Consider the following 19375-nt stretch of genomic DNA (forward strand, 5'->3'; position numbering starts at 1 on the left):
CTTTTCAAAATCCCTATTGTGTTTTTCACGAAAGTTTAGAAATTGATTCTGTAATTAATATGGAGCAGTACAGGATCATGAACGGTCTTACATTTCTGAAAAGGAGCTGAAAACATATTTTAAAATTTTACTAATGTGTCAGCACTATTATACACAAATAAACCAAAGTAAGAGAAGAAAGCTGAAATAGGACCATACTTACATGGAATTTGACAGGACTGCAGGGCATACTGTTCCTCCCACCCAGATTTACACACAATTTACATATTTTCATTGGTGCCCAAATGTGTAGGTTTATTATGGCAGGAGAATTATGGGAGGATGTCAGCCATATCTGTAATGTTTTATTACTTAGATTATTGGAAGCAAATATGACTGTTAATAGTTAAATCTAGGAGGTGGTATTAGGGTGTTATATTATTCCTTGTACTTTTCTGTACCTTTTACCTTTCTCAAAATGCATTATATACTTTTCATTAATGAAACCATATTCTGCTAACAAGTCAAAATATTGAACAAATCTAATCCTTACTGGACTTTTAGAAAATTATTATTTTTTTTTTAATAAATGTTATATGTGGATTTTATTACTTTCCAAAAAAGTGAGCTGGTTTGATTTTTTTTTTTTTTTTTTGTCAATGAGAGATACCCACCTATTTCTCATTAGTGTCTCTTTTTGCCTAAACCAGCTCAGGTTAAGTTTTTATTTATTTAGCCAAAGATTCTCTGAGGCAGAGTTTCAAATCTTTTCTGACAATTGGAGGTAAGATACTAGTCTTAAGCTCACACATAGAATAATGTTTTAACTAGTCTCTTGAAATGTCTGTACAATGAAACTACAGAAAATGCCCAAAATGTATGATATATTTTCATGTTTAAAATATATACTAAGACTATGATTTTATAGACTGTAACTGCCAAGATTTTCAGTTAATATGGAGTTTTCTTCAGTTGGTTTATGTAAATGAGAATCCAGATCTCCAAAATATGATTGTTTATATGCTGTTTTCACTTTTTAAATAAAAGTTTCTTTTTATTTTGGAGATGACAAGGTCAAGACAGAGCGAGAACTGCCTCCATTTATTTATGGGCGAGATTTTAAATGCCAGCATTTTCACTACAAAGAGGATCAATATTTTCATGTTCATGGAGGAATTGAATTTGATATCAGCACACCTTCAGTTGAGAATGCTTTGGAAGACTTTAAGGTTTAAATTATTATTGTTCCTGAAATGGTTTGTCATTTCCCAGCGCTTTTATCTCATTCTCCATCCATAAAGAGTCTCTTGCTGGCACAGGCACTAGGCAGCTCTCCAAATGATTATCTTCCTAACTCACTAGTTTTTTCATACATTATGTAACACACATGAATTAAGTCCAACTACCCTAAGGTAGTATGTGAGGTGTCAGAGATAAAATGACAGATAAGCTAGGTACAGCTATCTTCATAGAATTTATAGATCTCAAATGGACTATATTTGCCCTAAAATTGTTGATCAAAGAATACAGTAGAAATCCCTCAACATTCACTATACACTTTCCTTGAAGAAATCTTCCATTTTCCTTGAAGATTAGTATTAGAACAGAGATCCTCTAGAGTTTAAGAACAATAATTTCATCTAGAATTTAATATAAACATTATACATTTGAATTGTCATTGCTTTTCTACCTTCTTTATATTTTCTTTTGTATTTTTTCCTCCCTCCTGAAGTAGGAACTGGATACATGCAAATATTATTAGGGTTTTATGGGATATTATATTAAAAATTTATCATTTACGTGTACAAAATTTCATCTAAAATAAGCCATAATTGATGGGGCACCTGGGTGGTTCAGTCAGTTGAGCCCCTGACCCTTGATTTTTGGCTCAGGTCATAATCCCAGGGTCGTGGGATAGAGCTCATGTCAGGCCCCATGCTGGGTGTGGGGTCTGCTTAAGGTTCTCTCACTCTCTCTCTCTCTCTCTCTCTCCCCCCACCCCATCCCCAACTTGTGCATGCATGCATTGTCTCTATATATCAAATTAAAAAGAAAAAGCTATAATTGCTTAGACTTATTTAAAGATATGTTTTTAATAATATAACTCATATTTTAGAATAATTTAGAAAAAATACGGGATTGTGCTGCTAATACATTTGTAGAAGATTTAGGATACAAAGAACATTACTCAATACCAGTCATGGAACTTAACGGAAAAAGGTAAGGAACTTTTCAGTAATTATTCACAGTAGTGACAACCTGTTGAAAGTTAGGAGAAAACAAGGATAGTGTCAAAATGCAAAGGCTAACTTAATACCTCAGCATGGAGAGCCTAGCACAATAACGCCTGTGACTGAAATAGCGAGTCAACAAAATAAATAATATATTTATTACTTCATGCACTTTGGTACATTCTGTGTAATAATCTTTAGAGATAGTGATTAGTTCTTATAATTAACATCGTTATTAAATGGGAATGGAGGTGAGGATCAAATTCTATGAGCCTACTGAAAAGCAGTGGACTCAGCAAATACCCCTTTAGTTCCATAACAGATATGATTTAAAATCCTCTTCCTCTGCTGGGTCTTGTTACGCCTGCCAATTTTCGAAGCGGTGTGTTTTTCTTAGTATTGCTAGGATCTTTATGTCTTGTGTTCTTGGGTTTCCATGTCTTGGATACTGAAGTTTATGGAAAGTAGAGTAGGGGCATTACTATTAGGAGGTAGAGACTTGAGATTTAAAAGCATATAGGAGAGGTTTTTTTGTTTTCTGTTTTTTTAACGCATGGAAGTGGTTTAGAGACCAGGACCAAGTCTGGAACTCTGGAGAATAGCAGCTTTTAAATAGGGAGATACAAAAGAGAGAACAAAGGAGTTGAGAAGGAATGATATAAGGAGGAGGACCAAGAAAGTACGATAGCATGGAAGCCAAATGGGGAGGGGTTTTTAAATATGGAAATAGATTAAAAGCATCAAATTCAACAGAGAAAAAGGCCAAGTCAACTTAAGACTGAAGACAGCACTCTAAATTCGGCAGTGACTTGGGAAGAGGATTAGTTCTGGCTTTAGGCTATGTTTAGTGAGCCGAAGGGTGAAGTTGGGGAGAGTTCATGTGATGTGAAGAAGACAAAGATTACACATTTCTCCAAGATGCATGGTCGTGAGGAAAATAAGAGAAAGGAGGCAAAGGGAGAATCAGGATAAACAATGAAAGGTGGGTCTTTTCATTGAATACTGTCTGGATGCACACATAGTACTAGAGATGAAGTCAAAGACCATGTGGCTAATGACTTCCATGATTTTGGAGGGAATTAAGTAGTAGACCTCATGCTTCTAGAATGGACAGTTGGTGTGCATCTCCCTCGAGAAGGAATCCCTCATTCAGGGATCCAGCAACTGCTGACACATTCCATGTACAACACCTGCCAAAGTAAATAGTATTCAGAAGCACCTCTGAATAACACTTTATGCCCCCAGGCTCCAGTGACTAGCTGGACACTAATGATCCTGAGGAGGCAGGGAGGCAACTGAGATAAAAGCTGTACTTGGTGAGAGGTTGTTATAGGTAAAGGAGTATGGTTGGCATAAGCCCACTGTCATTGAACAGTAAGAGATCCAGTCAAATTGTTTCAATGGGATACTATAGTAGAATGGTTCTCTAGTTTCTGACTAATGCACAACATTGGTCATCAATGTTGGTGAATTGCAGATAGATGGATTTGAATTTGCAAACTTGCAAAGGCAGCATGAGCTTGTTTCCCAGACCCAGGCAGCATGGAGTAAAAGTAAAAACCACAAATGGACTAATAATCAGTGTTTTCTTGGTTCCTGTAACAATTACTAGAGAACCTTCAGTTCCATAATATCCACCCCTACATAGTTATTTTAGGAATCTCATATGCCAATGGATCAGCTCTCAGGTACTGTGAGATATCTTCAGTTTTCCTCTTTCCTGTCTGAGCAATCTGTAATGATCCACTCCTGGGCCCCTGGAGCTCAACAGACCCTATGAAGGCAACTCAACATTAATGCCATTGTTGTCTCTGACATCATTTCTACTGGTTGTGGATCTGGGGTCACTTCTGGAGCTGGCTTCTCCCTATGCCTGCTAAATACCTTGTATCAACTGTGAGGCATGTTGAAGCCAATCCAGTGAAGTAAGTATTTCTTTCCCAATTTTATTGGTTTCAAGGAAGTGCTACCTTGAACTCCTAATAATTTGATGCAAAAACAGCTCTTTTAGTCATTTTGCTAACAGTTCTTTTCTGTGATGTAGGGATCATTTGGTGAATGATTGAAAACATGCCATGTTAAAATCTCCCCTCTTTGATTTTAGGGGCATTGTTAGTGGACTGAGGTCTTGAGTCTTGATGTTCTCTTTCCTCAGAATGGTTTATCTCCTAGGAAACCCCTGGTCCATTATGAAAATAGGGTCAGTTCCACTGGCCCTCCAGGCATGCCTGAAAACATCTAAATCCTAGATTCATTTTGGTTCAGGTTGGGCCCTCCTACCATACCAGAATCAAAAAGTAGGGGCCACAGTCAGATACCCAGGATTTGGCCATTCCATTAAAGTACAAGAACTCATGAATTATTAAGGTGACAATGACTGGAGCAAAAAGATTAATTTATATCAGTACCAAAATGTCCTATTTGGGGGACAGTATACCAGCATCATGATGTTGCTGTGATTATTAGGAGGCAGGTCAGAAATCAACTTAACGTGACAATGGTGTGTCAGGGAAATGTGGTCCTAGAAGCTCCTCAAAATCTGGGTGCAGATTCCCAGGTAGAAGAATCTGAAGGGAGCTGTTATAGTTCCTGCTATAACTAGAGCTAGGGAGCTAGAAGCTCCTCAAAATCTGCACTGGGTGCAGATTCCCAGGTAGAAGAATTTGAAGGGAGCTGTTTTAAAAGTGAGGCCCCCTTATAGTTCCTGCTAATATCTACACATAGGTTTTGAGTAAGAGCAGTGATATGTCCCTATGCAGTACTTGAATGAATTCTCACTCAAAGCACTGGCCATCTGGGCTTTCTATGCTTCCACAGAAAGGGGGCCAGTGCAGATAGTGTATCCAATCTTGGGGGGAAGGGGTCACAAAAGTCTGTGGCCAAAGACTTTCTCAGGGTATAGCCACCTTCACCACCTCTTGCTTCTCCAGTTTCTAGGGTAGGATAACCCCCTGCTGGTTCTGGAAGCTTGATTTGTATTGGATAAGTAAATTGAATTTCTAGAAGAAATCAGCCCACATTCCTTTGGTATTTGTTAAATTTATACATCTGTTTCATTGCCTGAGCAGTGATCTAAGAGTACATCACTAAGTACCAGAGCCCCCAAAGGTAGTCAGCAGCTTCTGACCCCATAGCAAGTTACCACAGCCAGAGGCAGCTCCCTGGAGAAGTACATGAAAAGATAGAGGTTGCTGGCACTGGGGCTCTATGATGTGGAGCTGGGCCACTGAGAGACCAAAGGACAGCCTTAGTGTGATCTCCTGGGCCTGTATCCGTGGAGGCAGTCTTATGAGACTTGGGGTATCTGTTTGTGGTGTCCACTCTTAGCAGCATGTGTGACACCAAGGGAAGGTGAGCTGTTTTCTTCTAGGTATTTAGTTTAGTCATCCAATGTGAATCAAGCATCTGGGTCTGATTCAGACAGCCCCTTAAGGTCCTAGAGCCTATCATTGCTGTGATGTGAAAGCCTTCAAATCTGAGTAAGATTCAGAATACCTGCTCCTCGATTTGAGAAGCAAGTCCCTAGTGATGAAGTTGGCACCTGTACAAGTTGAGGCCCATGGACAGTGACAAGTTCCACCACCTGGACTGGCGCTGTCTCTGCAAGGTGTGGGTAAAGATGGCCTTTAGTTTATATTTTTATGGTCTAGTTTCTCTTGGGGCGAGAGGATGGTAGACAGGAAGAGTGACAACCTCAAATAAATGCAAACAGGTCCTCAAACATGCCTTCATCCGTGCAGAAGTCTATATTATTCAGAAAACTGAAGTGGAAGTAAAGGTCAAGGAAGAGAAGATATTAGCCTCTGACCAGTTCATAACATAGCATTTCCCTAAGACTTTCTTTTTCAATCAATACAATTTAAACTACATTTTTGTACTTAATTATTATAGAAAAATAAAGTTTAGCTAGCATAGAAAAAAAGTAGCAAATTACTTCAAAGTCAGAAAGATTGATCTTTTTTCTTTATTTTTTTTTATAGCTACTATGTGATCTGTTTTGAACTTGAAACTTTCTATCATCAACTATATAAGACAAAGTGGTGGGGAGCCATAAATGAAATCGTGAACAATCTGAAACCAAAAAGACTTCCACTAACAGATGCTCAATTACATGAGCAATTTAAGAAAAAATTTGGCTTCAAAAAAGCTATGAAATGCAAGGTATTTCAGTAATCATTACATAATTTAGTATAGGAGGCTATTATAGATAATATGTTATTATAGGTAAGTATATGTCTCAAATTTTTATTTTAGGGATAGCTATTGGGTTAAATGAAGTTTTCAATATGAAATAAAAATTCCACATTTTAGCAGCTTAGAAGCCATACAATTCTGGATAATAAATTTCTGGTAGGGTTGCAAAACAATCTGTTAATGAACTGGATTGTGACCAATCTTAATAAAGGTTAGTATTTATTGAGTGCTTATTTTATATGCCAGGCGCTTTATAAATCCTTTTAACAAACTTTTTCAAGGTACTAGTACTACTGTTGTCATTCTGGTTTTACAAATGAGAAATTTGAGGTGCAGCCAGTTAAGGATCTTTCCCAAATTACACAGCTAGTAAATGGCAGAGTCTGGCTTCAGTCCTGGGAACCTAACCTGAGGAACAAAACCTGGCATTCTGAATCAAATCTCTGTATCTGTTTCAACAAACCTTGATGCACAGCTTCTGGAACTGATACATGAAGTGGTGAGCTCACCAGTTTCAAAGGACACACTGGCATTTATTTACCATTTATTTGTTTCAATGTCCATAAATTTAAGGATTGAATAAACTGTTCATTTAATTTTAAAATATTAAGTGGTCAGAATGTTTCAAAGAAGAGTGTAATATTTTTACCTCTCTATTCTGAGAGCTAGAACAAAGAAGACAAATTGTATTTCTATAGCTATGTAATTTTAGTTTCTAGATTTCTAAATTAGACTGTTCTTAAATCAGAAAAGGAACCCAGGGATCTTCATTTGCTTAAGTATTTCAGGAAGCAAATTTTCCCGTTTTAAGCATCTACAAAGAAGGAGCTATAATTTCTCCCTAAAAAGTGGGGGGTGGGGAACTTCCCAAAAATATTTTTTAAACTTCTCAATGTTTCTTAATAGTTCTAACAACTTTAATCATTGCCCAGTGAGACACTTTCAAATGGAAAGTGAAAATTCTACTATGACTGAGCACCAATCATGTAATTATATCAATACATACTTATTAATTATATATTAGTATTATATTTATTATAACTATATTAATATATGTTTATCGTCCTTTTTTTCCTTAAGCCAAAGTTTAGGTGTATTTTAAAGAAACTTATTCTGGTGCTCTTAATCCTTTTAGAGCATCCCATTTGGTATGAAGTCTGCTGTTGAAAGAGGATTATCTGCTGTTTTCCATACATTTAGCCGTAAAACCTCAAGCTTGACCATCAATATTTCAGATGAGGCAGGCTATGCCATTTTCCATCATGCTGCTTTACACAACAGAGTTTCTATTATATGTCAACTGTGCAATGCTAGCTTCAACGTCAACCAAAGACGCTTTGTTATGTCTAGCCAAGGTACCATAAAGTTTAAAACATCTAAACTGTTTTTCTTTTACCTGCTCCTACTCAGAGTTAAGAAGACATGTTGATTGTAGAGCAAGATAAAAATTTGGTATTGTATCTAGAGCATAGTTGAGGTTTGTGTTTCCCTTATTTCAGAGAGGCTCTTTTCTAAGTATCACTTATTGCTCTCTCATATAGTATTATTTATTTCTTTATTGTGTCTCCCTCACTTGAACATAAGCTCTGTAAAAGGCAATGATTTGCTTTACTTTGTTTGCTATGGTATTTGAACGCCTAGAAGAAAGCCTGGCATTGTAGGTGCTCAGGAAGTAGTTGTTGGATGAATGCATGATTGGATGAACACAAGGTAGCATTTGATAATCACTGGCATAATTAAAACACAGTGGTGCACTATAGAAATTCACAGAAAAGGTAGGTAAGTAGAGATCCCAGCAGAAGATCCATTTTTTTTTTTCAACGTTTTTATTTATTTTTGGGACAGAGAGAGACAGAGCATGAACGGGGGAGGGGCAGAGAGAGAGGGAGACATAGAATCGGAAACAGGCTCCAGGCTCTGAGCCATCAGCCCAGAGACCGACGCAGGGCTCGAACTCACGGACCGCGAGATCGTGACCTGGCTGAAGTCGGACGCTTAACCGACTGCGCCACCCAGGCGCCCCAGAAGATCCATTTTTATCCCAGAGTTCTCAAGCAGGGAATAACTTCTTCACAATATATAAACTTAAATAATATTTAATAACAAAAAATTCTTATAATAATAATGGTTTTTAATTAATGGCCCCTTTAAAGCTAACCCTAATTTTGACTTTTAAAAAGCCACTTTTTCCTGATTCTTAGGTAGGAATATATATATATATATATATTTTATATATATGTTTATATATATATTCCTATTCACTGGAATAAATTTAACCAGTATAAAAATAATAATGTTGAAAATGAAAGCAGAAGTTCTCTATAACTGAAAAGGGAAATACAGATTAAATATCAGGAATGGCCGATAAGAAAATTGTGATTTTATATTTTATCTTATATTTTATATCTTATATTGTATCTTATAATATTTTATATCTTAAAAAACTGTGTTATATTTTCACACACCAAAACATGTTCTGCTTTAATCCTATTGGCTACTAATAAATTATGTACTCTTATCAGTATAATTAATATGTTTTCATATTAAGATGCTTCTATTACTTGATTAAAATAGCACAAATTCAGTTAAATTTAAATATAACAAGTAGCTTATTGTTTAAAGATACATAATATTTTAAGCCTTTCTTGGTGTGAAATAAATCTTTGGTAAATTAAAGTCTCTCATTCATCCTGTGACTGCTTGGATTTCCACTTGCTAAGAATTGGATAGATTTTGACATACGGAAAATGTATAACTCTACTGGCAACATCCACATATGATGACTTACCCAACACAAAACTGCACCAATTGTCAGTTTTGACCAGACTCTAGAGATGCAGCATTCCAGGTCTGCTCTGCCATGATGCCGGCTGTGTGCACCAAGCCCAGATGGCTTGACCAAAACCTCCACTCAATACTGTCATTGATATCTAAATATAGCAATTTTATTCTTATTCATATGAATCTATTTTGACTAATCTAGGGAACTCATATATGTTAGTAATCGTACTTCTGTGTGTATTCCCCTTTAAAACAGAGTCATCAAAAATGGATGTGAAAAAAGAAAGAAATGGTAAGATATAAATAAAATATTTGGTGCATTTGAAAAGGATATTGCATGTATTAAAACTCTTCTATAGTATATAATCTCCAAAATGTTCTGTTACATGAAAATGTCACATAATGATATTTTCTATATATTTTGAAGTCTAAATTTTTTCTACCCATGGTTGTTTATTCATATTCCTCTTAAGTCTTGTTTTTTTTCTTTTTTCTTTTTTTTACTGTGGAATTTACAGTTACCTCTACTTATTTTTTAAAAATCAATCCCCAAAGTAGTTTTTATGCCAATAAAAAAAAAAAAAGCAGTTAATATTATTTAGATATGCTGCCACCTAGTGACAGTAACAATGTATGAGGACTGAGGAATGAGGCATTCTTGACTGAGGTGAGAGATTTTACCTAAGTAGTTTTTGTTAAATGTTAATTTATTTAGTGTGTGTGTGTGTGGGGGGGGGGGGGGGGTCTGGTGCTGAGAGAGAGGGAGAGAGAAAGGATCCTAAGCAGGCTTCTCGCTTTCAGCACAGAGCTGGACACAGGGCTCCATCTCACAAACAGATCATGATTGGAGCAGAAATCAAGAGTCAGACACTTAACCGACAGAGTCACTCAGGTGCCCTTGACCTAAGTATTGAATATGGAAAATCAGAAAAAATTTTTAAAGGCTGTACCTTCCATATCTATATCTAAAAGACTATATACCTTCATACTCTATATAGGATAATTCAAGGAGGTTTTTTTTTTTTTTTTTTCTTTCAGGTTTTAGGCATGTTTAATAGATCAACAACAACCAACTTCAGCTTGATTTATCCCCAGAATATTCAGCTAGCAACACAATGAACCTGACATGAAAGTGGTGAATCCTAGCATGATTTAGCCATTCTTCCATGTCAAGAGTTTAACATCTTTTTTAAAATTCCAGTATAATTAATGTACAGTGTTATATTAATTTCAGGTGTAAAATACAGTGATTCTACAGTTCTATACATTACTCAGTGCTCATCATGATAAGTGTACTCTTTAGTCTCCATCACCTATTTCACCCATTTCCCCCCCCCCCCCACATCCCCTCTGGTAACCACCAGTTTGTTCTGAATATATGAGTCTATCTTTTGTCTCTTTTTTCCTTTGTTTTGTTTCTTAAATTCCACGTATGAGTGAAGTCATATGGTATTTGTGTTTCTCTGATCTACTAATTTCACTTTGCATTATATCCTCTAAATCCACCCATGTTGTTGCAAATGACAAGATTTCATTCCTTTTTCTGGCTGAATAGTATTCCATTGTGTATACAGTAAAACCTTGGCTTGCAAACATAATTCATTTTGGAACCATGCTTGTAATCCAAAGCAGTTGTATATAAAAGCAAATTTCCCCATAAAAAATAATGGAAACTCAGATGATTTTTCCACAACCCAAAAATATTCATACAAAAATGATTACAATACTGTAATATAATACAAAATAATAAAGAAAATATAAAATTAACCTGCACTTAGTTTGAAAACCATCGTGGCTGGTGTGAGCGAGATAAGAAAGAGGAAGGTTATTGTGTAGGACAACTTTTACCATCACTAATGGAATCACTGCTATCTATTGACTCAATGAAATCTTTTTCTTTCCATGCAACTTTAACAAGGAACCTATCCAATGACACTTGATTTTGCCTCCTTTGAGAATTTTGTGGAAATGTGACGTTACATTGCTGTTAAACAGATTCATCGCTGGTACTCTTACAGCCTTATTCAGGTGGTGCTTTTCTACATAATTTTGCACTGTTTCCAACACTTTACACATCTCCCTAATCTCATTTGAAGTGAGGGATTCCTCTGCCTTTTTCTCCTCCTCTTCACATGAGATGCAGGCATAGACTTCTTATAAAATCTTACAATTTTGGCCACTCACATACCTCATTCGTACTTTTCGATGATTTCCTTCTTAACTTCCACCACAATCATCTCCTTCTTACCGCCTTTCTTTTCAACATTTTTCCACACGGAGACCATTGTATATGCTTACACAGATGTTGAATATAGTACAGTATTAATAAACTTGTCATATACTGTATTTAATGTAACTGGCAATAAGGCAGCAGAGGAAAGGGTCTATATCTGCAGGCAGGCTGACCTAGAATGAAGCAAAGTATCCATAAGCTTGCTATTGGATGGAAAAGCAAAGGACTGTCCATAGGTGCTTTGAAGTGACAAAAAAATACACTGGTGCCAGTTGTGGGCACCTTCCAACATTCTGAAAAATCACTGATTTCTGCCAAACACTGCAGCCTGAGACTGAACATCCGAGCATGGGAGATGATCACCCACAATCCCACAGAGGGAGAGAGAGAGAGAGAGAGAGAGAGAGAGAACCATTGGCTTAGTTGTGATCATGTGATATTTGACATCACATACTACTCGTATTGCAAGACATCACTTGTTTATCAAATTAAAATTTACTAGAAATGTTTGCTTGTCTTGTGGAACACTCACGGAACAAGTTACTCCCAATACAAGGTTTTACTGTATATGCATACCACATATTCTTTACCCATTCATCTATCAGTGGAGACTTGGGCTGCTTCCATATTTTGGCTATTGTATATAATGCTGCAATAAACATAGGGATGCATGCATATTTTTGAATTAGTGTTTTTGAATTCTTTGGGTAAATACCCTGTAGTGTGATAACTGTATTATATGGTAATTCTATTTTTAATTTTTTGAGGAATGTCCATTGTGGTTTTCATTTGCATTTCCCTCATAATTACTGATGTTGAGGATCTTTTCATGTGTCTTTTGGCCGTCTGTATGTCTTCTTTGGAGAAATATCTGTTCGTGTCTTCTGCCCATTTTTAAATTGGATTATTTGTTTTTTTGGTATTGAGTTGTATATGTTCTTTATATATTCTATATATTAACCCCTAGATCAGGGTTTTCAACCAGACAACAGTTTCTTCAGACAACATAAGCCCCTCCAGAACTTCCCTAATTCTAGTATGTCTTAGGCCAGTGTTTCTCATCCTCAGCACTGTTGACATTGTGAGCTGGATAATTCTTTGTGTTGGGGGCTTTCCTGTGCACTATCAAATGTTTTGTAGTATCCCTGACTTCTCTACCCACTAAATGCAGCAACCTCCACCCCAGGTCTTACAAACAAAAATGTCATCAGACATTGCAGATGTTGTGGGGAGGGCACTTCATCCTACTATTCTGGGATAAACTTTCAAGTACAAAGGAATCATCCAGGGATCTTGTTAAAATGAAGATTCTGTTTTAGCAGCCTGGGTGGGTGCCAAGATTCAGCATTTCTAATAAACACAATTTCAAGTAGTAAGAGGGGGATATAGGATAGTACTCCTGCCCCTGGATTGTGCTGAAATATTTTTTGGAGGGAGGTGGAGAGGAGAAGGAGAGGGTGAGTGGGGAGACTTCTGTGTGTGTGTGTGTGTGTGTGTGTGTGTATGTGTGTGTGTGTGTGTTTAAAAAAACAAAAAAAATGTTGAGGTCATTTTGATTTTTTTAAGTTTATTTATTTATTTTGAGAGAGAGAGAGCGAGAGAACAAGCAGGGGAGGGGCAGAGGGAAAGGGAGATAGAGAATCCAAGCAGGCTCTACATCCTCAGCACAGAGCCCTATGTGGGGCTCAAACCCACAAACCATGAGATCATGACCTGAGCTGAAACCAAGAGTCAGATATTTAACCAACTGCACCACCCAGGTGCCCCTTGGTGTTTCTCTTGCTGAGAGCAACCAACAGCCTTTCATTGACTGAAATAAACCAACATATTCTATAGTCCTATGATTAGGTCTCAGTCTTTTGTGAGAGCCTGTGCTCCTGGACTGTGAACTTCACATGTCTTTGTTAGTCCTCTCCCTGACCTTAGCTGTGTCAGGATGGATGAAGAGTGGCTAGAGTTGGGTATTTACCTTCCCCTAGGTAGGTTAGGCTCTGATAAAACCCAGCAGGTTAGGCTCTGGTATAACAGTTTCTCCTGAGGCCAAGCCTTGTTACGGAAAATGGAATGCTCTGCTATATCTCAAAATGGTTCCTTTTCCCCTCCCCCTGCTAGAAGCATGAGGGGATTTTTCTCCATTTTCCATTGTGAGATCCTGGTCAAACTCCAGGTGTTAAAACTCACTAAAGCATGGGGGCCTCCTGGGACTGGGGCCCCCAGAGTTTTAAACTTTCAGACTTATCACAATGAGCTGCCAGCAATTCATCAATTATAGTTCAGATTTCCCTACTGTTACTGAAACCCAAGTTCAGCTGCCTGCTGCTCGCAAAGCCAATACTTGAGGGGCACCTGGGTGGCTCAGTCGGTTAAGCATCTGACTCTTGGTTTTGGCTCTGTCATGATTTCAGGGCTTGTGAGTTCCAGCCACACCTCGGGCTCCATGCTGACAGTATGGAGCCTGCTTGGGATTCTCTCTCTCTCTCTCTCTCTCTCTCTCTCTCTCTCTCTCTCAAAATAAGTAAATAAGCTTAAAGGAAAAAAAAAAGCCAATACTCAGAGACAGTTTTGATTGAAAAGGAATCTGAGCTTTATTCAGGAGGCCTGCCACTAAGAAAGCAGACTCTTGTCCCCCAAGGCCAACTCTGAGGTTTCTGCCTCACCCAGGGATTTTTTTAAGGAGTCTATGGCAGTTAATCAGTAAATCAACTACAATTGTCCATAAAAGTTCTTTTTTTTTTTTTTTTCAATTTTTTTTTTTTCAACGTTTATTTATTTTTGGTACAGAGAGAGACAGAGCATGAACGAGGGAGGGGCAGAGAGAGAGGGAGACACAGAATCGGAAACAGGCTCCAGGCTCTGAGCCATCAGCCCAGAGCCTGACGCGGGGCTCAAACTCACGGACCGCGAGATTGTGACCTGGCTGAAGTCGGATGCTTAACCGACTGCGCCACCCAGGCGCCCCCGTAAAAGTTCTTAATTACACACAGACACAATGGTGTCAGTGACAGATGTTATCTCAGTGCTTGAAGGTTGTGCAAGGTAGTTGTGCAAAGGGGTCTGGTTCCTTACTGCTCAGGGGTTGTACAGGAGGGTCTGATTTCTGTTTTGTGATGTGCAGAAGCCTCTGTTTTTTTCTAAGAAAGAATGCATGATCTATAGATTACGAAGAAATGGCAATCACTCACATGGGCTAAGTAAGGGTGATTGCTAAAGCTTAAAGACTACTTGGTTGGCTGGAGGGGCCCAGGGGGCTTTATTACTCACTGGTTCTTGTGGAAGTTTCTTTTCAGTAAATTTTGATTCTCTGTATCAGCCTGTCCATATCTTCATTTTTGGAGGCAGTGTTTTTGCCCTGAGACCTCACTTCTCTAACGGATCTAAGAAGCATTGTTGATTTTTCAGTTTGTTTAAACTTTTTACTTGCTCTTAGGACATAGTGATGATTTATGCGCCTTCCATGCCTGACCAGAAACTGGAAGACTAAGCAGTGACTTTAGGTAGATAGATCAGAGCAAATACTGTAGATTACCAAAGGCTGTGATGTAAAGCTTAGATGAATAAGGCAGGCCAGAGGTCATTGGAAGTGTCTTGAGTTGGGAGAAAACCAGTGCTTCACTGAGGAATTACCATTTAGGCTGAGAAATAGGAGTTAGCTGGACCCTGGTCAGAAAAGCATGTGGGAGAAGGAAGCTCTCAGACAGCAGGAATAGCCCAAGGTGACTGGATCATTCATCATCCAAATAAGGGAGACTTGAAAATGGAAGAGGCACTGTTAATCATTATGCTCAGGCAACAGGCACAGATGAGTACTTTCCTGGGCAAGCTGGGTCGTGTGGCTGATTACCCCACATTTGAAGAGAAGAAGAAGGCCCAGATGAAGAGAACAAGTTGTGTATGTCATGGGTGTTTTGGGGTGAGGGAGGTAGCTGTTGGTTCAGGTGAATTGGAACCAGTGGATCCTTTTCCTGTATTCATGATCGATGACGTTTTGAAACCTCTGAAGCGTTTTAAGCAAGGAGGTAAAAAGATCAGATTTGTATTTTGAAATAATGGATTGATGAAGGGCAAGAACAAGGTGGGGTACCAGTTGGGCGGCTTGGAGTGGGGAGGTGGTGGCAATAAAGATAAGTTCTAGAGATATTTAGTCTTGGCAATGGACTAGTTATGGAGATGAAATGAGAAGGAGACACTAAGGAGTCTTTCAGGTGTCTGATTTGTAGAACTGGCTGGATAGTGATATCCTTCACTGATTTAGGCAGCAGTGAAAGAGGACCAGGTTTGGAGGGGAGTTCAATTCAGAGCATGTTAAGTTTGACGTGGTGTGTGGAGACACCTTGTAAGAGGTTAGAGATAAAGATGCGGAGCTTGGAGAAGAAACAAATCTAGAGACATAATCCTGGGAGTCACCGACTTATAGGTGGTAAATGAAATCACTGCAAAGATAAAAAGGCCAGAGACAGAGCACTAAGGCTCATGTAGGCGTCGGGATAATGAGAACGTCCCAAAGGAGACTCTAAAGGAGTAACCAGAGAGGTAGGAGAAAAATAGGAGGTTATGGTATCACAAAAGCCAAGGGGGGAAAAAAAAACATTTTAAAGAGGAAGAACCTTACTGTTGAGAGGTAAGATGAGAATTGAAAAACACCCACTGGATTTAGTGACATGGAGGGCTTTTGTGAACATATTTTTCTTTGAATTTCAAAGGATTTTACCTCTTACTACAAAACATTTAAGTAAAATGGAAAATAAACAAGAAATCGCTTATTTGATATCCCAGAACTATTTTACACATTGACTGAATTTTTCAAATATTTAATATTTTCAATGTTATTTATTCTTCATTTATAAAGAAGTACTAATTTTTAATGGTCAGACATCCTGAATTAAAGAAATCTAGAATTGCCTAAAATTATACTTTTTAATGCTTATCTTGCTTATCTTTTATGATATAAAAGCTCCAGATAAGCACTAAAAAGCTCCACAGATGGATATCAAAAAGATATGTTTTTAGATGGACATTTTAGATCTTGACCGCCTAAATAATTGTCCATACATTTTAGGTCCAACACCTCTACACCTGGCTGCACAGGCTTGCTCACTGGAAACAACCATCTGTCTCCTCTGTTTCAAAGCTGATTACACACTTTCTGAAAAAAGAGGTTGGATGCCGATTCACTTTGCTGCTTTCTATGACAATATTGGCATCATCATTGCTCTCTGCAGGAAGGATCCTAGTTTGATAGAAGCAGAGGCGACAGCTGAGTAAGTTACTAAGCATTTGTAAAAACATAAACCTCTGCTCTCGTGGCTTGCCCCAAACACTGACAGTAAAAGGAATGGTTGATATGATCCATGTGAAAGGCTATGTAAGGCTTACCCTCTGGTCCCTATCTTCTTCATCTACCACTTACCTCTACAATGTATAAAGAGAGAACTGCCATTGACCTATCCATGCTATCTGAAAGAATAAGAAGTAAACCCTAGGAAGTTTTTGCTAAACTTTTCGTAGTGGTTTGGTTCCACAGACCAGTTTATCAGGTTAATTACTTCATGCTCTGGAAGAAGCCTGAGACTAAGGAGGAGAAAAGTTGCTCTAAATTGGAATCTACCCAACCAGGAAACAGCATAAGATTATCAAAGGCTGTAGATTACCAGATTATCCAGACCAATGTGGATAGGCCTCAGATAACAGGAGAAACATCTAATGGTATACAGAAGAGAAACACATTAAAAAGAAGAAAATAACTATGGGGGCACCTGGCTGGTTCATTTGGTGGAGCATGTGACTCTTGATCTTGGGGTTGTGAGTTCAAGCTCCACATTGGGTGTAGAGATTATTTAAAAATAAAATCTTAAAAAACTTTTTTTTTTTAAGAAGAAGAAAATAACTTTGAAATAGAGAAACACCCCAAATACAATTTCACAATTTAGCTTCTATTTCACAATTCTCTTTCATAATTTAGCAGAGGACCAAACTTTAAGATGGAGGTGTAACTTCTCCTGAAGGGTACATTCTTGGTTATAATTGAAACACAAAGTTATCATTTTGAATCTGAACATGATTTAGGCATAGTTTCATTCAGATATTTCTGGGTCTTCAGATAACCTGGCCATTATGATTAAGTGAAGAAATTAATCCTCCCTCTAGGTTGGGGCAAAGATGTATGTAAAGAAAGCTTTCAGGAAACAATGGTCTCTGGCTAACAGTGTCTCTAAGAGACTCTGGAAAGAGCCGTGAAATATAGAGACCCGAATCAGCTCTGCTCAGTCATATTGTGACAATGTCTTTGAGTGGAGCGCCATAATGATTAGTGGGTTGTAAAAGCTCAAACAATTGGATATCAGAGGTGGAAGTAAGAAGCTATCTGTGAACATAAGGAAAAAGGAAAGGATTCATAGAGAGGACAATTACCGAGGTTGGGATCTGTGTGGAGCTAATGAAGAGTGCGACCATGCAGGTGTGTATGAATATGGAGCCCAAATGAAGGTATGACAAGGAACTGAGAGATCAAAACACAGATGGTAATTAGCATGGATGTTAAAGTCACAATCCAAGGGGCATGTTGGTGAGGCAATTCAGGAGCTAAGATGCTGGAAGAGCACCCTGCAGGGCAGGGGGAATGGCAATATGGAACTGAAAAGAGAAATACAATTTATTGGGTAGTATGCTTTTCATGAGGAAAATCAGAGTGATAGTGTTAAAGTAGAAGTAATCTTTATTCCTACCACTGAATAGGATAAATAAAACAATACAACAGTCTTATTAAAGAACAAAAGGGAGAAAGTGAAGAGATGTTTACTCATAAAAGACAAGAGTTTCTCTAGGACCCAGGGAAAATGAGATAGAGGAGAGAGAGAGTTTTGGGGCTAACTGGGCAAAGGTGAAAGAAAGTTCAAGGACAGGCAGCAAGAGAAAGAGGGCTTCACAAAGAGAGAGGCATGGGTATAAGGATAAAAAGTAGGCATGTGACAGTGAAAAGAGAATGAGAGGGAAACTATGTATCGAGACTGTGCTAAGCACCTTATTCATCCCTTACACTAACACTGTGAGCTGAGTGTTGTTATCCTCATTCCTCGACAGATGAAGACAATAACCCAATTTGCTTAAGGTCATACAGCTAGTGAGTAGATCTGTTAAGATACAATCAAAGCCACTGTGACAAACATATGCCAAAATATTGTAGTTTAAACAAGGTAAACATGTAACCTTCCTCCTGTTGCTTCTTCACATGTGGCTTCCGTATCCTGATACAAAATGCCTACTCTTGGCTTTCATCGTTATGCCTGTATTTTAGCCATGAAGAGAAACAGAAATGCAAAGTAGTGGCACATTCCTTTTCTCTTTAGGGAATTGCCCAGGTCACTTCTACTAACATCACATTGGCCAAACTTAGTCATTGGCCAATAGGTATCCATAAAGGAAGCTGGGATGTAATATTTGGCTGGATAGTCATGTGCCCAACCAAAGATCTTCAGTATCTGAGAAGTAGACAGTGGGATTTTTGAGAAAATCTGTTAGTTTCTGCCATGATGAGGAAGCTGGGATTTGAGAACTGGACATGAAGAATAAAGAAGTGGCTTGGAACACTCCCTGGGCTCAGTTTCACTATGTGTACAATGGGCTGATGATACTTGCCTTGCTGTTTCCTTCGCTCATAGAGTTGTAAGGATTAGATGAGGTGGTGTATTCTAAGAACTTTTGAGCGTTATCAACTTCTAAACAAATTATAAGGTGTGATAATTAAGTTGGGAGGGAAAGTAGGGGCAAATACTAAGGACAGCCAAGGCAAGGGAGGCAAATCTATTTACATGTGGAATATATAGGATAATACCATGTACTGAAGAGAAGGTGATGATATAAATCAATATAAATCAGCCTCCCTCCAACAGCAATGTGGATGGCTTCTCAAGAAGTAAATTTGACACTATACGTGTGCTTAATTATCATAATATGTTCCTTG

At 38.1% G+C, this 19375-nt stretch overlaps 1 protein-coding gene across 2 annotated transcripts in view; it reads left to right on the top strand.

The window, feature by feature from the left end:
- ANKAR (ankyrin and armadillo repeat containing) overlaps positions 1 to 19375 on the top strand; it is a 73112-nt gene that overhangs the window by 13397 nt on the left and 40340 nt on the right. For both annotated transcript variants that reach the window (XM_045480500.1, XM_045480501.1), the window contains 6 exons: positions 1045 to 1208; positions 2096 to 2199; positions 6191 to 6371; positions 7540 to 7759; positions 9442 to 9477; positions 16475 to 16676. In XM_045480500.1, the coding sequence (XP_045336456.1) occupies positions 1045 to 1208; positions 2096 to 2199; positions 6191 to 6371; positions 7540 to 7759; positions 9442 to 9477; positions 16475 to 16676 (907 nt within the window). The remainder of the gene's footprint in view (positions 1 to 1044; positions 1209 to 2095; positions 2200 to 6190; positions 6372 to 7539; positions 7760 to 9441; positions 9478 to 16474; positions 16677 to 19375) is intronic.

Source organism: Leopardus geoffroyi, chromosome C1 (assembly GCF_018350155.1).
Source record: "Leopardus geoffroyi isolate Oge1 chromosome C1, O.geoffroyi_Oge1_pat1.0, whole genome shotgun sequence".
NCBI classification, from domain to species: Eukaryota; Metazoa; Chordata; class Mammalia; order Carnivora; family Felidae; genus Leopardus; species Leopardus geoffroyi.